General features: G+C 41.5%; 1 protein-coding gene across 2 annotated transcripts in view; it reads right to left on the reverse strand.

Moving 5' to 3' along the window:
- The window catches only part of Eprs1 (glutamyl-prolyl-tRNA synthetase 1), a 72,060-nt gene that overhangs the window by 13,856 nt on the left and 41,098 nt on the right, over positions 1 to 17,106 (reverse strand). For both annotated transcript variants that reach the window (XM_028858350.2, XM_028858349.2), the window contains 10 exons: positions 14,746 to 15,105; positions 9,323 to 9,556; positions 8,761 to 9,023; positions 6,010 to 6,061; positions 4,603 to 4,812; positions 4,212 to 4,284; positions 2,663 to 2,742; positions 2,364 to 2,465; positions 1,738 to 1,893; positions 166 to 363 (listed from right to left, as the gene is read on the reverse strand). In XM_028858350.2, the coding sequence (XP_028714183.1) occupies positions 166 to 363; positions 1,738 to 1,893; positions 2,364 to 2,465; positions 2,663 to 2,742; positions 4,212 to 4,284; positions 4,603 to 4,812; positions 6,010 to 6,061; positions 8,761 to 9,023; positions 9,323 to 9,556; positions 14,746 to 15,105 (1,728 nt within the window). The remainder of the gene's footprint in view (positions 1 to 165; positions 364 to 1,737; positions 1,894 to 2,363; positions 2,466 to 2,662; positions 2,743 to 4,211; positions 4,285 to 4,602; positions 4,813 to 6,009; positions 6,062 to 8,760; positions 9,024 to 9,322; positions 9,557 to 14,745; positions 15,106 to 17,106) is intronic.

The following is a 17,106-nucleotide window of genomic DNA, read 5'->3' on the forward strand; positions in this document are numbered from 1 at the left end:
ATTTTTAAAATTCTTGAGATAATAAATAATACAAACATACGTATCTTTACACAATATAATGGTCTAGGCTGTATTTTCTATTGTTTCTGTACCCTTTCAAAGGTTCTTTGTAAACATGGTCTATACTCTCACAAAAGGAATGATAAAGAGGAACATTTTCCTCACCTGAACAGAGGCCACACGGGGTGGTAACACCAAACCCATATTGTCCCCATGAACCATGATCATCACCCCAATAGTCCGAGTTGTCAGGCCCCAGGAGCACTGGAAAGCAAACTGCTTCTCTCCTGGTGTCTTTGGATCCTCAAAAACGATTTCACACATTTTGGAAAAATTCTGGCCTAAATGGTGTGATGTTGCTCCCTAAAGTAAGGAGAGAAACACAAGCTTTAATGTGTTTAAACTATTATTCCTTTGAAAAATAATAACGACAAGATCACACACTTTAGAAAACCACCACATCTACTGTTTTATCTCCTTTTCTGGCATTAATGCTTAAGATACCAATATGACTGACATGACAAGAGAGAAGGACTGGTTAAAAAAAGTACCAGTTTTGCTCTGGGCAGCCCCTTCCGACAGGAATAACTCCATATGTAAGGCTTTACCTGAGCTCTGCCTGGGGATTCAGGACAAAACCCACCTGCACATCTGTGGAGATGCAGACAGGCCTGGAAAGCACTTGGCGCCCTCCACCACTGTTCTTGTCTCCCCCCTCCCTTTCTTTTGGGAAGGGCCTCATATGGCCCACGTGGCCCTAGAACTCACTATGGAGTTGACAGTAGCCCGGAACACCTGATCCTCTTGCCTCCACTTCCAGGGGATTATAGGCGTGCACCATGACTCAACCCAGTTTAATGGAGTGATTGATCATCAATATATCAATAAAAATTGGTGATCAATGACTCTATGCATGCTAAACAAGCACTGTACTTCTTCCCCAGTAGTTAAATCAACATAATGAAGCAACGCACACCCATTTTGTAATGTTTAAATCAAGTTAAACTCATCTCAAGAATCCATCATTTCTTTCTGATAAAAACTTGCAAAATCCTTTGAGTATTTTAAAAATGCACAGTGCATTACTACTGATAGTTACCCTCCTGCACAATAACAGGCCAGACTGTTCTTTCCCCCAAAGACAGTGTCTTATTCTGTAGCTCACACTAGCCACATACTCAAGATCCTTGGAGTGCTGTGACCATAGGTTTCTCCCACCATCACTGGCCATGGTGTAACGTTCTACTCCTACAGGACTAAAACTTAGTGCCTACTGACCAACTCACTTCTCCCCAACTTCTAGGGACCACCGTTCTGTTCTCAAGTTATCTACAGTCACTTCCTTGGAGTTCACATACAACTAAGATCATGCCATGCCTTGGTTATTTCACTTAACACAAACATCTTCAATTTTATCTATGGTACTGCAAATGACAGACTTCACTCCTTCCACGGCTAATATTCCACTGTGGTATGTGCATTGTTTTTACCAGGTGACGTCGCCACCACTTGACTGTAATGCTGCAATGAACAGAGAGCAGATGTCCCTTCAGTCGCTCACTGTCTCCATCTGGATCCACCTCGAGGAAGGGCATACTGGAGTGCACACTAGCGATTTTATTGTTCAAAACCTCACCACTGCTCTGTGCTGGCTGCCAGGCACTAACAAAGCAGTACACACCACAGCCACGCCGTGGGCTGTGCGTCCAGCTGCCATGCAGCACAGCACTTCCATACCTGGATGGCCCGTCCGCTGGCAGATATGAAGGCTTCGATTGTGGTCGTATAGTCTCCTCCTGCAAACTTCTCCTTTTCAGTCTTTCTTCCTCTCACAACGGGGATTGCCAAGAGCTCTTCATACACTCGAGCATATAACTCAAGGATCTGCAAGACCTGTAACAACATTCATGGCATGTTTATTCAGTAAAGGCTTGTCAGTCTACACTATTTCAAACTGTTTGTGAAAAGGACTTCAAACAACAATAAAATTATGGAAAGGTTAAAGAAGACAATTCGAGACTTAAAGAAGATGTTCAACAAAAAAGCACTGTGAGGCTGAGTAACATTTAAGTGCAAATAAACTTAGAATGTCAGAGAAGAGTGCTTGAGAGAGATACAGTAATCAGAGTGAAAACCTTAAAAATGATTAATTTCAACCATATGACTAATTTTTCTATAAATTAAAATCTGTTTATCATACAAAAATTTTAAATAGTAAATTTACTAGTAAAATTTTAATAAGCAGTTTTTAAAATCTGTTTACTCTTGGATTAACTTTCTATTTTCAAACAGGTGTTACACAGCAAACACTAACAAACAGGCCTAGAGAGACTCGGGCACAGTGGAGGGAGGACTGCTCCTACCTCCTCAGCGGCCTCCTCGAAGGTGGCAAAGGCGCTGTGCCCCTCCTGCCACAGGAACTCCCGAGTGCGGAGGAAAGGCTGCGGGTGCTTGAACTCCCAGCGCTGGAGGATGTAGGACAAAGCCAGTCAGTCGAGGAAAATCGCCCTTTTTATTAGCACCTTTGTATGACCAATAATCAAAATAAATATTGTGATCTAAAACACTTTGAAAACTACTTTCACACTCAAAAACAGCAAGCACGCCCTACAGAGCAATGGACACACACAATGGTGGCCGAGTAATAGCGCAGAGCACCTACCACCACATTGCACCACTGGTTGAGCCTGATGGGCAGGTCTCTGTGGGACTGCACCCATTTTGCATATGCAGGATACATTACTGAAAGTCAAGAAAATATAGACATTTATGATTTGACTTCCTCCTTAAGGCTGACAAGAGGTAAATTTGCAATATAATTAGTATGAACTAAAGAATTAAAGTGTGTTTGCTCCAGTATCTGTGATGGTTCCCTGAATGACATCATTACCTAGTCTATCAATCACAACCCTGAAGGTAGACAAACCTATCTAACAGGATCACACTTGTGTGCTTCACCTAGTTTCATGTAAGTGTTGATTGTTTCCATGTTCTATTTGGGCGAAGACTAGTATACTCTGTGTTCTATGTAAAATCATTTTCATTCTTCATCTTAAACGTTTAATTCTCTCCTTTGGCTTACATATATCATTATCAAATTTAAAGATGTCAATGTTATTCCTGAATTCAGCTATGTATCAGAATCCAAATTTGTTAGATTCACAGATTACCCATCCAATGAAGAACACACTTGCCAGGAACTATGACTTATCTACAATGTACAATCATTAAAACAAAACTAATTTGGTATGAGAAAGAAAACAACAAAACCAAAAAAAACAACTAGAGTTCTAATTTCAAAAGCGCAAACACAAAAACATACTAGAAGCATTAGAAAATGAGCATGCTAACTGTGAAGACAGGTAATCACTGTAGGACGCCACTGCGCCCACAGTCTCAGACCCTGGTGGCACACTAAGTATATACATCACTAAGTATAATTCCAGGAAAATTATTTCATCAACTGATGGCTGTCTCTGCCTTCCCATGGCAGGAAAATTACACAACACAGCCACGTGAAAGCACTCTAAAAACCCTAGGGAAGGTGAGCGTGGTGGTGCACACCTTAATCCCAGCACCTGGGAATCAGGTCTCTGTGAGTTCAGGTTAGCCTGACCTAAATACCAGGTTCCAGGTCAGCTGGAGTTGAATGTGAGTGAAACCCTGTCTCAAAAACAAACAAAAAACTACAGGAATATAAATCTAAATGAATACCATTTGCAAATTTATAATCAATCCCAAGAACAATCCAATACAATTCCCCCTATAAAGTTGTAACTCTGAACAAAAATAGATGCTGTTTAAAAAAGAAGAACACCTTTCAGCCACGGCAGCTATCTTCCAGTAACTTGCCAAAATGATTCTCCAGGCTTTTTAGGAAACATGGCACTGTCCCTGTATCCACATACATGTGAAGCCAGAGACCATTCCCTATGAATTCATGGCTTAGTGCATAAAAATAAATAAAGGACCTAAAACAAAGTGTTTTTCTTTAAAAAGAAGAAAGATGGACACAGAGACTTACATCCTACTGCTAAAGAACTCTGTAGTTAAATGGCTTAATATAAAATCTACAACTTAAAACTTTCACTCTGCCTTCATCTTTCAGTCAATTCTGTTTTCAGGAAGGAGTGTAAGCATGAGAAACAGTGAGACGCAACCCCAGCCCTAACAGCTCAGCGAGCTTCTCCAGTGCTCCAGGCTGCTCTCACCTGTTTCACTGGTGGGTCGAATGGCAATTGGCTCTGCCAACTCTGTCTTACCAGATCTTGTCACCCAAGCAACCTGGTAAGATAGAAAGTATGGTGGACATGGTGTAAGCGGCGTTTTTGAAGAGCATAAGTATATGTCAACTTTCAGGTTTTCTCAGTGTCAACTGAAGAGTCCAAACTCTTGCTGCTGTCATCAGGAGGGAATGGACAAGTCATTCAGTCAGAGGACGTGACGAACAACTAAACTTGCCACAGAGCAGAAGAAACAGGACATTATAAAGAGGAGGAATAGCACCAAATGTCTCTTGTTGGTTGTTAACTCTACTGAAGATATAATTCTGAGTTTATAAGAGAAACCACAAAAAGAAAAACCCCATCTTTTCCAGTGTACCTCAGGGGCAAAGTCATCGATGTGACTCTTCTCCTTCTCTAAGGCAGCCTGAGACACAAAGATGGGGAAGTAGCAGTTCTCAACTCCGAGTTTCTTGATCTCAGCATCAAAGAAGTCCTTAATGGATTCCCAAATGGAGTACGACCAGGGACGGAGAATGTAGCAGCCACTCACATCATAGTATTCAATCATCTCTGACTTTGTGATGACCTTTTAAAGAGAAAGACCTGTAAACTGAACCAGTATTCTAGTGCAAAGGCAAGAGCATGTGGTAATTAAAGTTCCTATCTGTAGAAACGGCAAACATTGCCATTTATTTATTTGTTTATCTTGGTTTTTCAAAATGAGGTTTCGCTGGGTGGCGGCGGCGGCGGCGGCGGCGGCGGTGGTGGTGGTGCACGCCTTTAATCCCAGCACTTGGGAGGCAGAGGCAGGTGGATCTCTGAGTTCAAGGCCAGCCTGGTCTACAGAGCGAGATCCAAGAAAGGCAAAAAGCTACACAGAGAAACCCTGTCTCAAAAAACCAAAATAAATAAATAAATAAATAAAATAAAATAAAAATGAGGTTTCTGTGTAACCCTGGCTGTCCTAGAACTCTGTAGACCAGGCTGACCTTGAACTCAGAGACTCACCTGTTTCTGCCTCCCAAATGCTGGAATTACAACAGGTGTGTGCCATCTTGCCTGGCTTGGAAACACCCTCCTTAATGTGCAGGAAAAACCTATTTTCCTACATGCAGCAGCAAAACACAACAGGACTCTAAAGTCTGCAGACGTTCCACTGAGCTACACCCCTAGCCTTCTTTTCTTTTTAGTTTTTATTTTGAGACAGTTTCACTATGTAGGCCAGCTAGCCTGGAACTCAAGTTCTCTTGCTATCCTCTTCCAAGTGTTGGGGTTACATGCATGTGCCACCACACCTGACATGATAGTTATTATAATGGGCATCATGGGAGATGGCACGGGCATAGGTACAATGTTTGCCTTGCACTGATCCCCAGACCCCTAAAATGTCAAGTGTAATGGTGTGAGATGTGCAACTGTAATTTCAATGCTGGGGAAGGAGGGAGAGCAGAGACAAGAGGGCTTTTAGGGTGCACTGGCCGGCCAGCCTAGCCTAATTGGTGAGGCCAGGTCAAGAGAGATCTTGTCTCAAAGGAGGTGAATGACTTTTCTAAGGGTAACACCCATATGCATTTATGCACATGTGCACATACAAACGCACATGCTAGAACACACACAAAAGTACGTGTGTGTGTGTGTGTGTGTGTGTGTGTGTGTGTGTGTGTGTACATGAGGAAGGGGGAGAAATCACATTGTTAGGCCTACTTTTCTCCCTAGACTAGAATCTGAACATAAAGCCAACCTTGAGAATGTTAACATAAAAGCCCACTGAAAGCATACTCACTTGCGAGTACCATTCGGCAAGATTTTCTTCTTTTTTTGCTTCAAGACCCAATCTGCAGACATGCAAAAGGAAAAATGAATTCTTCATTTGGCACCTGCTTTTTAATTTGTGTCTTAGTCTGCTTTCTATACTGGAGAACAAGCCATCTAGAGAACAGAAGCTCACTTGGCTCCTGGTGCAGGCATCGGTCTCGTGGGTGGAGAGGGCCCTCTAGGGGCATAACTTGTGCTGGACGTGACACAGCAAGGTACCAGGAAGCTGCTGGCTTGGGGACTCTTCCTTTGTTTTAATTAACACCATCACTGGACCCCATCTCCTGGACCTCGGCTTATCTTAATTACTGCTGCAAAGGCCCCACCTGAGCATCCTATCCACTGAGTTCCCAGCATACACACTACGGAATACGTTCAAACCGCAGCAGGCTGAGCTGAAAGTAAGAATATAAGCTCAACAGGGGAGTTCGTAATGTTCAGTCATTTTTGTATTTACTTCTTTTTCTATTCATTTCCACAATAATGCTTTTAATCTGGAAAGCAATTCAGTCTTTGTTTTTTAACACAGGGAGGTTTTCTCTATTTAGCCCCTGCTTAGCTATAACTTGTAGATCAAACTGGCCCACGCTTGGACAGTTTTCTTGCCTCTGCCTGTGCAGTACTGAGATCATGGGCATCATCACACCTGCTCAGCATCAAAACAGCTTCGCAAAAGTTGGTTAGATGTTGTCCATGAAAACTGCCAAGGACAAATCTGTTTAGAACTAGGATTTTTAAAGAAAACATTTATTTATTATAAAATTCTTTTTCAATTAAAATATATTTGGCAAAAACAAAGTCTATTCACATATATTCTCTACTAAAAAAGCTTTGTCAATCTCAACACAGGTGATATTAACAACTAAAAAGATCAGTGCTGCCAAGCAGTGATGGCACACGCTTTTAATCCCAGAACTTGAGAGGCAGAGGCAAGCAGATCTCTGTGAGTTCGAGGCCAGCCTGGTCTACACAGTGAGTTCCAGGACAGTCAGGACTGTTTCACAGAGAAACCCTGTTTCAAGGCGGGGGGGGAAAAATCAGTGTCTCACCAAAAGTAAAATATAAAAAGTAATAAAAACAGCAGCTACCGACCATACAGATAAATGAATATTCACATATAAGTGTATATACACCTATATTTCATACTGAATAGAAGATGTAGAGGTGGAAGTTTGTAAAAATAAACATTTAAATTAAACAAACAAACACAACAAAACCCCAACTAATCCAACACTGGAACTGGGGACTGAGTAGGACACTTGCCTAGAAGTGAAGCCCCTTTTGTTCAGTCCTCGACTCCCCCCTCCCCTGATCAACCTCTACTCTGCAATACTTCTTTCCTCTAAGTCTCACCGTTAGTTGGCCATCGGGTGCGCACACCTATAACCTCAAAAGGAAGGCTGAGGCAGAAAGACCGAGTTCAAGGCAGGCCTGAGCTACACAGGAAGACTCGGTCCCCCACCAAGAAACGAAATGACCGAAAGATCTCTCTGCCTATTAACTGTGTTCTGTAAGAAGCACATGTTTTCCCGTTTGCAAGCAAGGCTTTATGGCCTTAGATTTATAATGTATTTACAATTTCTCTCTTTTCTCTATGTGAAACTGAGGGCTACACATGGGTGGTCAGAAGGTGAAGGGAAGAGAGAGGCTCTAACCTCTTGTCCACTGTTCTATACATTTACCGAATGCTAAGTCGATACATAAAACCAGGAGGAGCTGCTGCTGTATTCTCTAAGGAGATAGATAGTACATGAACATGAGGAGCAGTTAAACTTGATATTCAGCTGAAGAAATCAAACTACCTCAGTAATAGCATTTCCTTCTAGGAAGCCATGACAGGAAGCCCATCACAGTATTTTTAGCCTGTACTTCTGGAAGGAGAGCTACACTCTTCACACAGACAGGGAAACACTGAAGAGGACATACAATCTACTGTCTGGTCCTTAAGCCAGCTGCTTTATATTTAAACTATCAACTTCAAAATCCTATTGGGAACAAAATTCTTATTTACTCCTTATGACAGACTTTCATTTGAAAGAAGACAGCCCACAAAGCACTGTGTATTTAAGCTTCACTAGCTTAGTGCCCCTTACCTAGTACATCTCGGATCACAACTGCTTCCTACTTCAGGGCTTTCTGCACTCAGCACTGTTTGTCTAGACTCCAAAGGCTGAGCACCCCATAGGCTCAAAGTGTTAAATGTTTGATTCTCAGTTGGTGAACTGGGAAGGACCAGGAGGTGTGGCCTTATTGGAGGGGGTGTGTCCCTGGGGTTGGGCTTTGGGATTTCAAAAGCTCATGCAGGCCCAGTCTCATTCTCATTCTGCCTGCAGATCAGATGGGAGCTCTCAGCTCCTGCTCAACACCATGCCTGCCTGCCTGCTACCATGCTCCCTGCCAAGGTGGTCACAGACTCTCCTTCCTTCTATAAGCTGCCGTGGTGTCTCATCACAGCAACAGAACAGTGAGACAGACACTCGACCTGTGACAGTGTGACAACTCATCTCCATGGCGGAGGAAACACAACACGTGGGAAAGTACAGGGACTTCTTGTACATCGAGGCACATGGAGCAGATGATGTGCTACCTGTATTAACTTGATAGATGTTATCTACTGACGCCAGAGGATGAGCACTCTGCCTTGATGATAGTAAACCAAGACCTGCTTATATTAAAGACAGACTCTTGGGGACTGAATCCACGCAGAAACGGTTAGTACCTGGTCTGTTTCTTCGGCCCCTGCCCTTCTCCCGCTCCACTCGATGACAGCCCACTGCCCTGGCTTTTCGAAGAATCTTTCCCTTGGCCATCATTTTGTTTCTGAGGCTTATTCTGCTTTTCAGATTTATTTTCTTTTTCTTTCTTCTTCTTATCTTTGTCTTCAGACCCAGTAGCAGACACAGGCTTATACTCAATTCCTGTCAGTGACTTGTACTGTGCCTTCAGCTGAAGGAGTTCTTGTACAGCTGAATCTATTTGATCCTTCAGTGTAACGAAGGAGGACAGAGAAAACAACACACAGTGAAAATTACTGTCCTGGCATACGTTAACAATACACACCCAGATTTACCAGGCTTACAACAATTAATTAAGGGCAACAGATGTAGACACAAAATGCTAAAACACACTAAGAAAATAAAGACTATAAAAGGGACAACACTAGCCTACAGCACTAGAAATAGGTGATCTATGCACAGCACTGTCTTAACAGCAGTCCCTAGCTACACGTGGCTATGTAAATTAATAGAAAGTAGGACCACACAAAGCAAACCCACGCTGACCTTCGAGGCTTTTTCCGCTTTGAGTTTCCGGACTACGTCTCCTTGACAAGCCACTCTGTCAAAGAGCACTTTAGCTTCTGGTGTCTGCGGACCAGAAGGCTCAGAACTGCTAACAGAACTTGAATGTGACTTCTGAGATGCTGGGGGCTGACCAGGGACGTACTCCTTCCCAGTTTTTTCTTTATATTCAGCTTTCAGGGACAGTAAGCATTCTACAGCTTCATTTACTTTAGCCTGAAAATAAAGAGGAAGAGAAGTATTTCACATCTATAAATATTTCAATGTCATTTCAAAGTCTTTAATCATTATCGAAGTACACTTAGCCATTTATATCCAGAGATCCAAGTATTCAAAGACCAAAAATATTTGAAAAAAAAAAAAAAAAAAAAAAAAAAAAACTGCATCATAAAAAATTGGGCAAGGAAAGAAAAAACTGGACTAATAATTTCTTTCTAAAAGCCTTTCAAAGACTCGGTTGAATAAAATATACTTTCTATATTAAAAGATGCATGTGGCAAAACACTGCTCTATTCTGAAAATATACCGATGTTTCATTATTTCCTAAATAGGACAACTATTTACATCATATTAGGTACTGTAAGTAATCCCAAGAGGATTCTAAGCACACAAATACATAGAAGGAAATAAACAGATAATATGGAAATACCACACTCCTTATAAGGGACTGTGCACCCCTTTGTTTTGTTATCTGATTGAGTTCTGAAACCAGTCTCCACTGACCACTTCAAAGACTAAAAAGAAGTGACAAAATATGTTGAAGTCTTAAGTTACATGCACACCTGCATATTTTAATATTTGATAATTCAACATAAACAGAAAGGATGACACCCTCAGCAAGGAGACACCTGATACTCTACCACAGCAGATAGCAGTACAGGGAAAGAACTCAAGCTGGATGCCTGACCTCAAAATGCACCACAAATCAACATCTGATTGAGAAACTTAGTGAAAAGAGAGTGCCTCACAGATACATCACATCACTGCATAGGGTAACAGAGTCAATGCAACAGGAGTGAGGGAGTACACCCAAGACAAGCTCACAGCCATGCAGGAGCAGCACTAGACTAGCTCACAGCCATGCAGGAGCAGCACTAGAGCAACCTCAAGGAACCTGCATCCAGGAGATAACAATTCACATCTTCTTGAGTTACTTTGTTTTTCTGCCTGTAGACTTTGCAATCTATCATCCCAAGAACAACAAGGAGGGAGTAAATGCAAAAGGAAAACCTAGGTGTGTTGGTAGATGTTCATAATTCCAGACTAGGAAAGCTGAGGCACAAGAGCCTGAGTTCAAGGCCAGCCTGGGCTACACAGTAGAACCTTGATTCAAGAAAAAGAGGGTTGGGGAGTGAACAAAGAAATTAGAGAAGGCTGTCTATATACCCAACCTGACTCTTGTTGCTATTACTTTAGAATTAAGAACTGTTTCCCAATAGAATCTTAAGAAAAAGGTCACAGTTAAATGAAAAGTGAAAGAGAAAGGGAACGAGAATTCAGGGAGAAGGACAGAAGAAATCGGAGGGGAGGGCAGAATAAAGAAAGGCGAGTGCACCATTAGCTAAAAGAATGAAAATGGGGAGAAAACAAGGGATACCCTTGGAAATATGTCTATAATACTTTTTGAAATAAGTTCCAGTGACCTGACTTAGACCCAGGAGAGAAATGATTCCCACAGTTGTTTCTGACTTCCACATATGCCCTACATTCACACACACACACACACACACACACACACACACACACACACACACACACACGTTTAAACATTCACTTGAGTTTGAAGTCAAATGATGGTTACATAAGAAACAATTCCTTGTTTGACAACATAAATTTGAAATATTATAGAAAATTAAGGTAAACAATCTATTACATTACTGAATATTCTACCAAGATTACATGTCTAATACATACTTCCAAAATAAGAGAAAAACTCTACCAATCACTATGCAAATTTCCCTGATGACTTAGAAAGTTCCTAAGGTTCTTGAGGGAAATTAGAATTATTAACAAAGAAATGTATCATTTCAATGCATATTTACTCTATGCCAGATGCCATACTAAGTGTTTCATAAGGACTGTCTTGCAGCACATATCAGAAACTAAGTGCTTGACCCCCAGTGACATGGGAAGAGGTAGACAGAAACTATATCCTGTGATCTTGACTACAGTCTCCAGAGCATCACAAGTGCAAGGAACAATGACCTCACTGTGCGTGAGGGGCTCGCTAGCCAGACAGTCCAGCCAAAACAGTGAGCTCCAGCTTCAGTGGGTCCCTGTCTCAAAAAATGAGGTCGACACAGACAGAGGAGGCCTCCTCCAGTCAACATCTGGCAAGCACACACCTTCACACACATGCACACCATACATGAATACACATACTTCCTATCACTTGAGTGTGTCTCTGGCAGTACATAAGGTACAACTAAAGGGTGAGAAAAGTAAGCTTTTAAACTGTTTTTGGGTTAAAAGAGTTTGCTAAGTGAAACTGTATGATGTACTTACTTCTTGGAACAATATATAACACCCAGAGCTAATAGATGTTAAATTCTTAATGGACAAAGGCTGTTTTGAGCTTATGAAATATGGATTACATACATAAAATTTTACATAGTTACCAATATGGACTAATAATGATGTAAACAATCCACACAAAATTTCTTAGGTTTCAGACTGAATCTGAGGAATGCAAAACTAAACCTAAAATTAAATTCAAGATTGGGAGGTGAAGAGAATGGAGAAAAATACAAGTGCTCATCTGGTCTCATTTAGAATGCAAATACATGAAAAGCTATTTCTGCAGCAGCCACTAGATGGGAGCATTTCAACATGGAGAATGAAGGGAACATCAAAAAGAAAAATCTAGTTCCCTTAGCTATTTAAATATTTAAATTTGACGTGTTCCCAGGACACGTCAAATTTTCTCTCTAAAAAAGTTTACCTTTTCTCCTTAGCACATGCAATATTTACACACAACAGTAATAAACTCCTCCCCAGAGCAGAGGTTTGCATTGCACTTGGTGGGTAGGAGGGAATGGGAATCAGAACCAGTGATGTTTCCAGCTGAAGGGAATGCTGAAGCTTATGGTCCATGTTTAGAAGATATTGAGACTAACAAAAGATCACAGGATTTTAAAAAACAGTATCTTCTAATTAGAAATCTGTGCTTATTTGAACCACCAAACCTGTAAGAAATAGCTCCAGAGCAGTCATGACTTCACCAGCTGGTACCAGCTGGAACAGCAGTGCACAGAGCCCAGAATTAGTTTGTAAACTAGCAATGTAAGTCTTCAATACCCTCTGCTCTAGGGCAGGGATCAGGCTCTGTGAGTCTAATTTCAACTACCCAATTCCACACCTACAGCACAGAACAGACACAGACAACACAGACTACCCAGTATGGCAGGCGGTGTTCCAACACTAAACTGGGCTGCAGAATCTAAAGTTCAGTGCTTCATAAAGTCTTTGCCATGTTATGGCTGCTGTATTTAAAAAAAAAAATCATTGGGACACTAAATACATAAGGAATAAGTGTAATTTTTCTAAATTTTAAAGAGCCATCTGTGCTCATACAGGACCTGGAAGGATCAGGCATGGCCTCAACATGAAGAATGATGGAGCGTGTGGATTTGTACCTGCCTCTGAAATGTTGACTGCCCTCCGGTTCATGTTCATTCCTCCAATGGACCCCATATCCCACCTATCCCACACTTCCTTTCCATCCATCCATCCATCCCTGAACTATGTCTTCTTCCCTCAGCTCTTCTTGCAACCACATCACTGGTGCCAAGGATCACACATCCACTCAGGTTGATAAGGTCTCACAGCCAAGTTTAATGGCCAGTTTAAAAACCTATACTATTTTCAGGGCTATTCAAAAGATGGGTGAGTCAACTGATTGATTCTACTCTGTGATTGGCTAAGGCTGCTGATGGCATGTCTCAAAGACTTTTGACCAGAAGAAATCAGGAATATTTGCCATATAAACAAACAAAAGCAAAAACAAAACAAAAGAAAAACCCAAAGCCAGGCAAGGTGGCTTTTTTCCAATACCTGGGCCGGCAGCACCAGCACCACCTGAACAACTAATTGGACATGCATTATGAGGGTTACTCTTCATTGCCAACCTAAGTGGACTTAGAATCACCTAGGAGACACACCTTTGGATGTGTCTATAGGGTGTTTGCAGAGAGGATTAACTGAAGGAAGTCTGCTGAGATGGGGAGCACCATCCAACGTTAGGGGCCCAGAATAAACTAAGAGAAGGAAGAGGGAAAGCCAGATCAGTGCCTGCATTCTCCTTTCTGTGTCCTAGTCCACCGAGGCGTGAATAAATTCCTGTCCCCACTTCTGTGAGACTCTTGCCTTCATGCCTTACCCATAATGAACTACAGTACCTGAACTGTGAGTGACAATATAAACCTTCCCCCTTATACTGCCTATTGGGTTATTTGGTAAGAGATGAGAAATGTAGCTAATAATACAAAAGACAGATGGTATCTCTCTTCCTGAAGCTTAAAGGAAGAGAGGCCACATGGTCCTTGTGTTTCAATAAGACTTCTAAAGCTTCTAATGCATGTAGGGCTAAGAACCACAGTCAAAATGCCCCTTTGTGAACTCTGCCATCTGTAAAAGGCTTCTATTACCTCAGGAATGTATGTGTGTGCTATGCTGGGGATCAATCTAAGCTTCACATCTACTAAACACAGACTCTCAACTGAGTGATACCTCTAGGTGTGGTGGCCTATACCATTAATCCCAGCACCCTGGAAGCAGAGGCAGGCAGTCTGTGAGTTCAAGGACAGCCTGATCTGTATAATAAGTTCTAGGACAGCCAGGGCTACATAGAGACCTTGTTTGTTTGTTTGTTTTTTAAAAAAAAGCCTTCAAGGAATATTTTAAACATCCTTTATGAATTGTCTTCTCCTTCCCCATCACTCTTGACTACAAATACACTCGTGTCACAAAGTTACAGTGAGTCTGTCTTGTTTCCAACGCCCCTCACCTCCATGAACTGAGGGATATTTTTTCTTTAACATTTAAATTTCTTTTTCCTTGTAAAGATTTCCTCTTAATTATGTGTCTGTATGTAACTGTGTATATGTAACTGTGTATATGTATGTGCACACGAGAGCAGGTGCACACTGAGATCAGAGAGGAAGCTGTGAACAGCTTGACGTGGGCACCGGAAGCCAGATTTGGATCATCTGTAAAGCAGTGTGCAACTTTAACCACTGAGTCACCTCTCCAGTCTCAACTGTGAGTTTATTTTCTGTCTTGGCACACAGCAGGCAATAACTGTTCATTTACAGGGAGCCTACACACTGTTTCATGGGGAGAGGGGACTGTGTTCAAACAGAATTCACAGGCTTGCTTACAACGTACTCTGGACTCAACATACTGACCTTAGGAGCCTTTTCAGCTTTCAACTTGCGCACCACTTCCCCTTGGGCAGCAACTTTATCGTAGAGAGATGTGTTTTCCACAGGGCTGGATGGAGACTTAGTAGAAGCACTCTGTGATGCTGCAGTGGAGGGGTTCCCAGGTTTATACTCCTGCCCAGTTTTCTGTTTATATTCAGCTTTTAAAGCCAACAGCTGTTTCACAGCTGCATCTATATCTTCCTTTGCTGCTTTCTTGGCTTTCAACTCACGGACCACCTCTCCCTGAGCCGCCACTCTGCTGTAAAGGATGGAGGAATCCTCAGGTGCAGCACCAGTATTACTCACAGCAGGCACTGGTCTTTCTTTAGAAGCAGAGCTTGTCTATGGGTGCAGAAAACCAAGAGTAAAGTGTTAATCCATGTCAAACAGCTCACAAGCTTATATCAAACTTACTATTTCATCATATTTTGTAAAAACTTTTATTTCAATTCTTTCAAAAGCTCAGATGAATCAGCTCACATCTAAAAACTTTATCCCCACAGAAATGGCAGCAGCAGACAAAGAGGTAAACAGACAGTCACTGCAGCATTCTCATCATAGGAAAACCCAAGGGAGGTAAGAGGAGTCCATAGGAACCTGCCTCTTTCTCTTTAGAAGACCAAAAGTATAATGCATTCATTCAGGTCAAGAATAAATCACCACTGGGCTAGAAGATCTATTCTGATTTAAACTGGATACTAATTGCTATTTATTTATTGGTCGTGCTGGTCTAAGAACTAAATGTTAAAGTCTCTGGGTAGGTATTATTTGGTACTTTCTTGTACCACACAGCACCTGGTGGAGTAAACATTTACTGTCTAGTGTTAAATATTTATTCAGGTCAGGCAGTGGTGGTGCACACACCTTTAATGCCAGCACTCAGGAGGCAGAGTCAGGTGGATTTCTGTGAGTTCAAGGTCAGCCTGGTTTACAGAGCTAGTTCTAAAACAGCCAGAGCCACACAAAAAAACCCTGTCTCAAATAAACAAAATAAATAAATAAAAATAAATCACCCTTACCATATATACCAGAAATGTAACATAAAATAACTATGCATGCTGTTATAAAGGTTAAGTATTTTTAACCCATTTAGACTGATGAGAAAATAGAAATTAATCGGTAAAAAGTCATTCAGCATTATCATTAACATTTTTTAAAAGTTGAGATGTGTCATTTATTTATTAGCAAAGAATTCATTGAGATACTCTGAGAGAATCAGATGTGGTAGCATATACTTAATGTAATCCTAGAACTTGGGAGCTGAAGCAAGAAACACACACACACACACACCATGCATCAGTAAGTCCTAATTCAGACTTCAATTTTGACAGTAATAGTCTCTTACTAGAGGCAAATACCTTCAAGGATCATCAAAAGGAAACCATTAAGACTACAGAAATCTTTCACTACAATACTGAGTACAAATAAATACCAGTCAACTGCATTTGAATGGTCAACTGCACTTCAATTTTTTTTTAGGGTTTGTGGTTTCAAAGCATATCCATACATTCTTTGAAATTCCTCCCACCTAGAAGTGTGTATCTGCTGCCCTGAATCTGGGCAGGCTTAGAACTATCTTCCTAATAGTACAGAGCAGACTTGACTCTGTGAGACCTTCCAGGCTACAACCATAAAGGCAATGCCGTTTCTCCTTTCCCTACTGAACACACACTTCTGATATTTGTTGTTTTGCTTCTTTTCTTCCAGACCCTCACTTCTGGAGGTATGAGCTGTTACCCTAAGTAGCCTCCCCACCATGACACTACCATGCTGGAGGCCATATCCACCAGAGCCACCATCATGTGGTACCCAGGTGAAGGTATTACTCTGGATGTTCAACTTAGTTTAACCTTTGATGGTCACAGCTATGATCTAAACGACGACATCAAACAAGATATTCAGTGGTTTGTATTAAGCCTATACTCTTTCTGCAGTCCCTTCAAAGAGGGCCTAGAAGGGCACAGCTATTTCATTATAATACTAAGGTGTAATTGGCCTTTTGTGATCTCATTCTCTTGATGAGTGTTCAGTTCAAGTTTTCAGAGGTGCTTAAGTAAGACATTAAAGAGATTTGCAAGCTGGGTATGGTGGCACAGGCCTTTAATTACAGCAGGGGAATCACACTGAGGTCAAGGCCAGCCTGATTTACATAGCAAGTTCTAGGTCAACCAGGACTGCATGGTGAGAACCTATCTCAAAATAAAACAAAACAAACAACTGCATTCCTGCAAACAACAACAACATAAAGGATTTACAAACTTCAATATGACACCTTTCTTTGAGCAGCAAGCTTTGTCCTGGAATAATGACTGTAATCCCTGTAATCCCAGCACTCAGGAAGCT

Source organism: Peromyscus leucopus, chromosome 15 (genome assembly GCF_004664715.2).
Source record: "Peromyscus leucopus breed LL Stock chromosome 15, UCI_PerLeu_2.1, whole genome shotgun sequence".
Lineage (NCBI taxonomy): Eukaryota > Metazoa > Chordata > Mammalia > Rodentia > Cricetidae > Peromyscus > Peromyscus leucopus.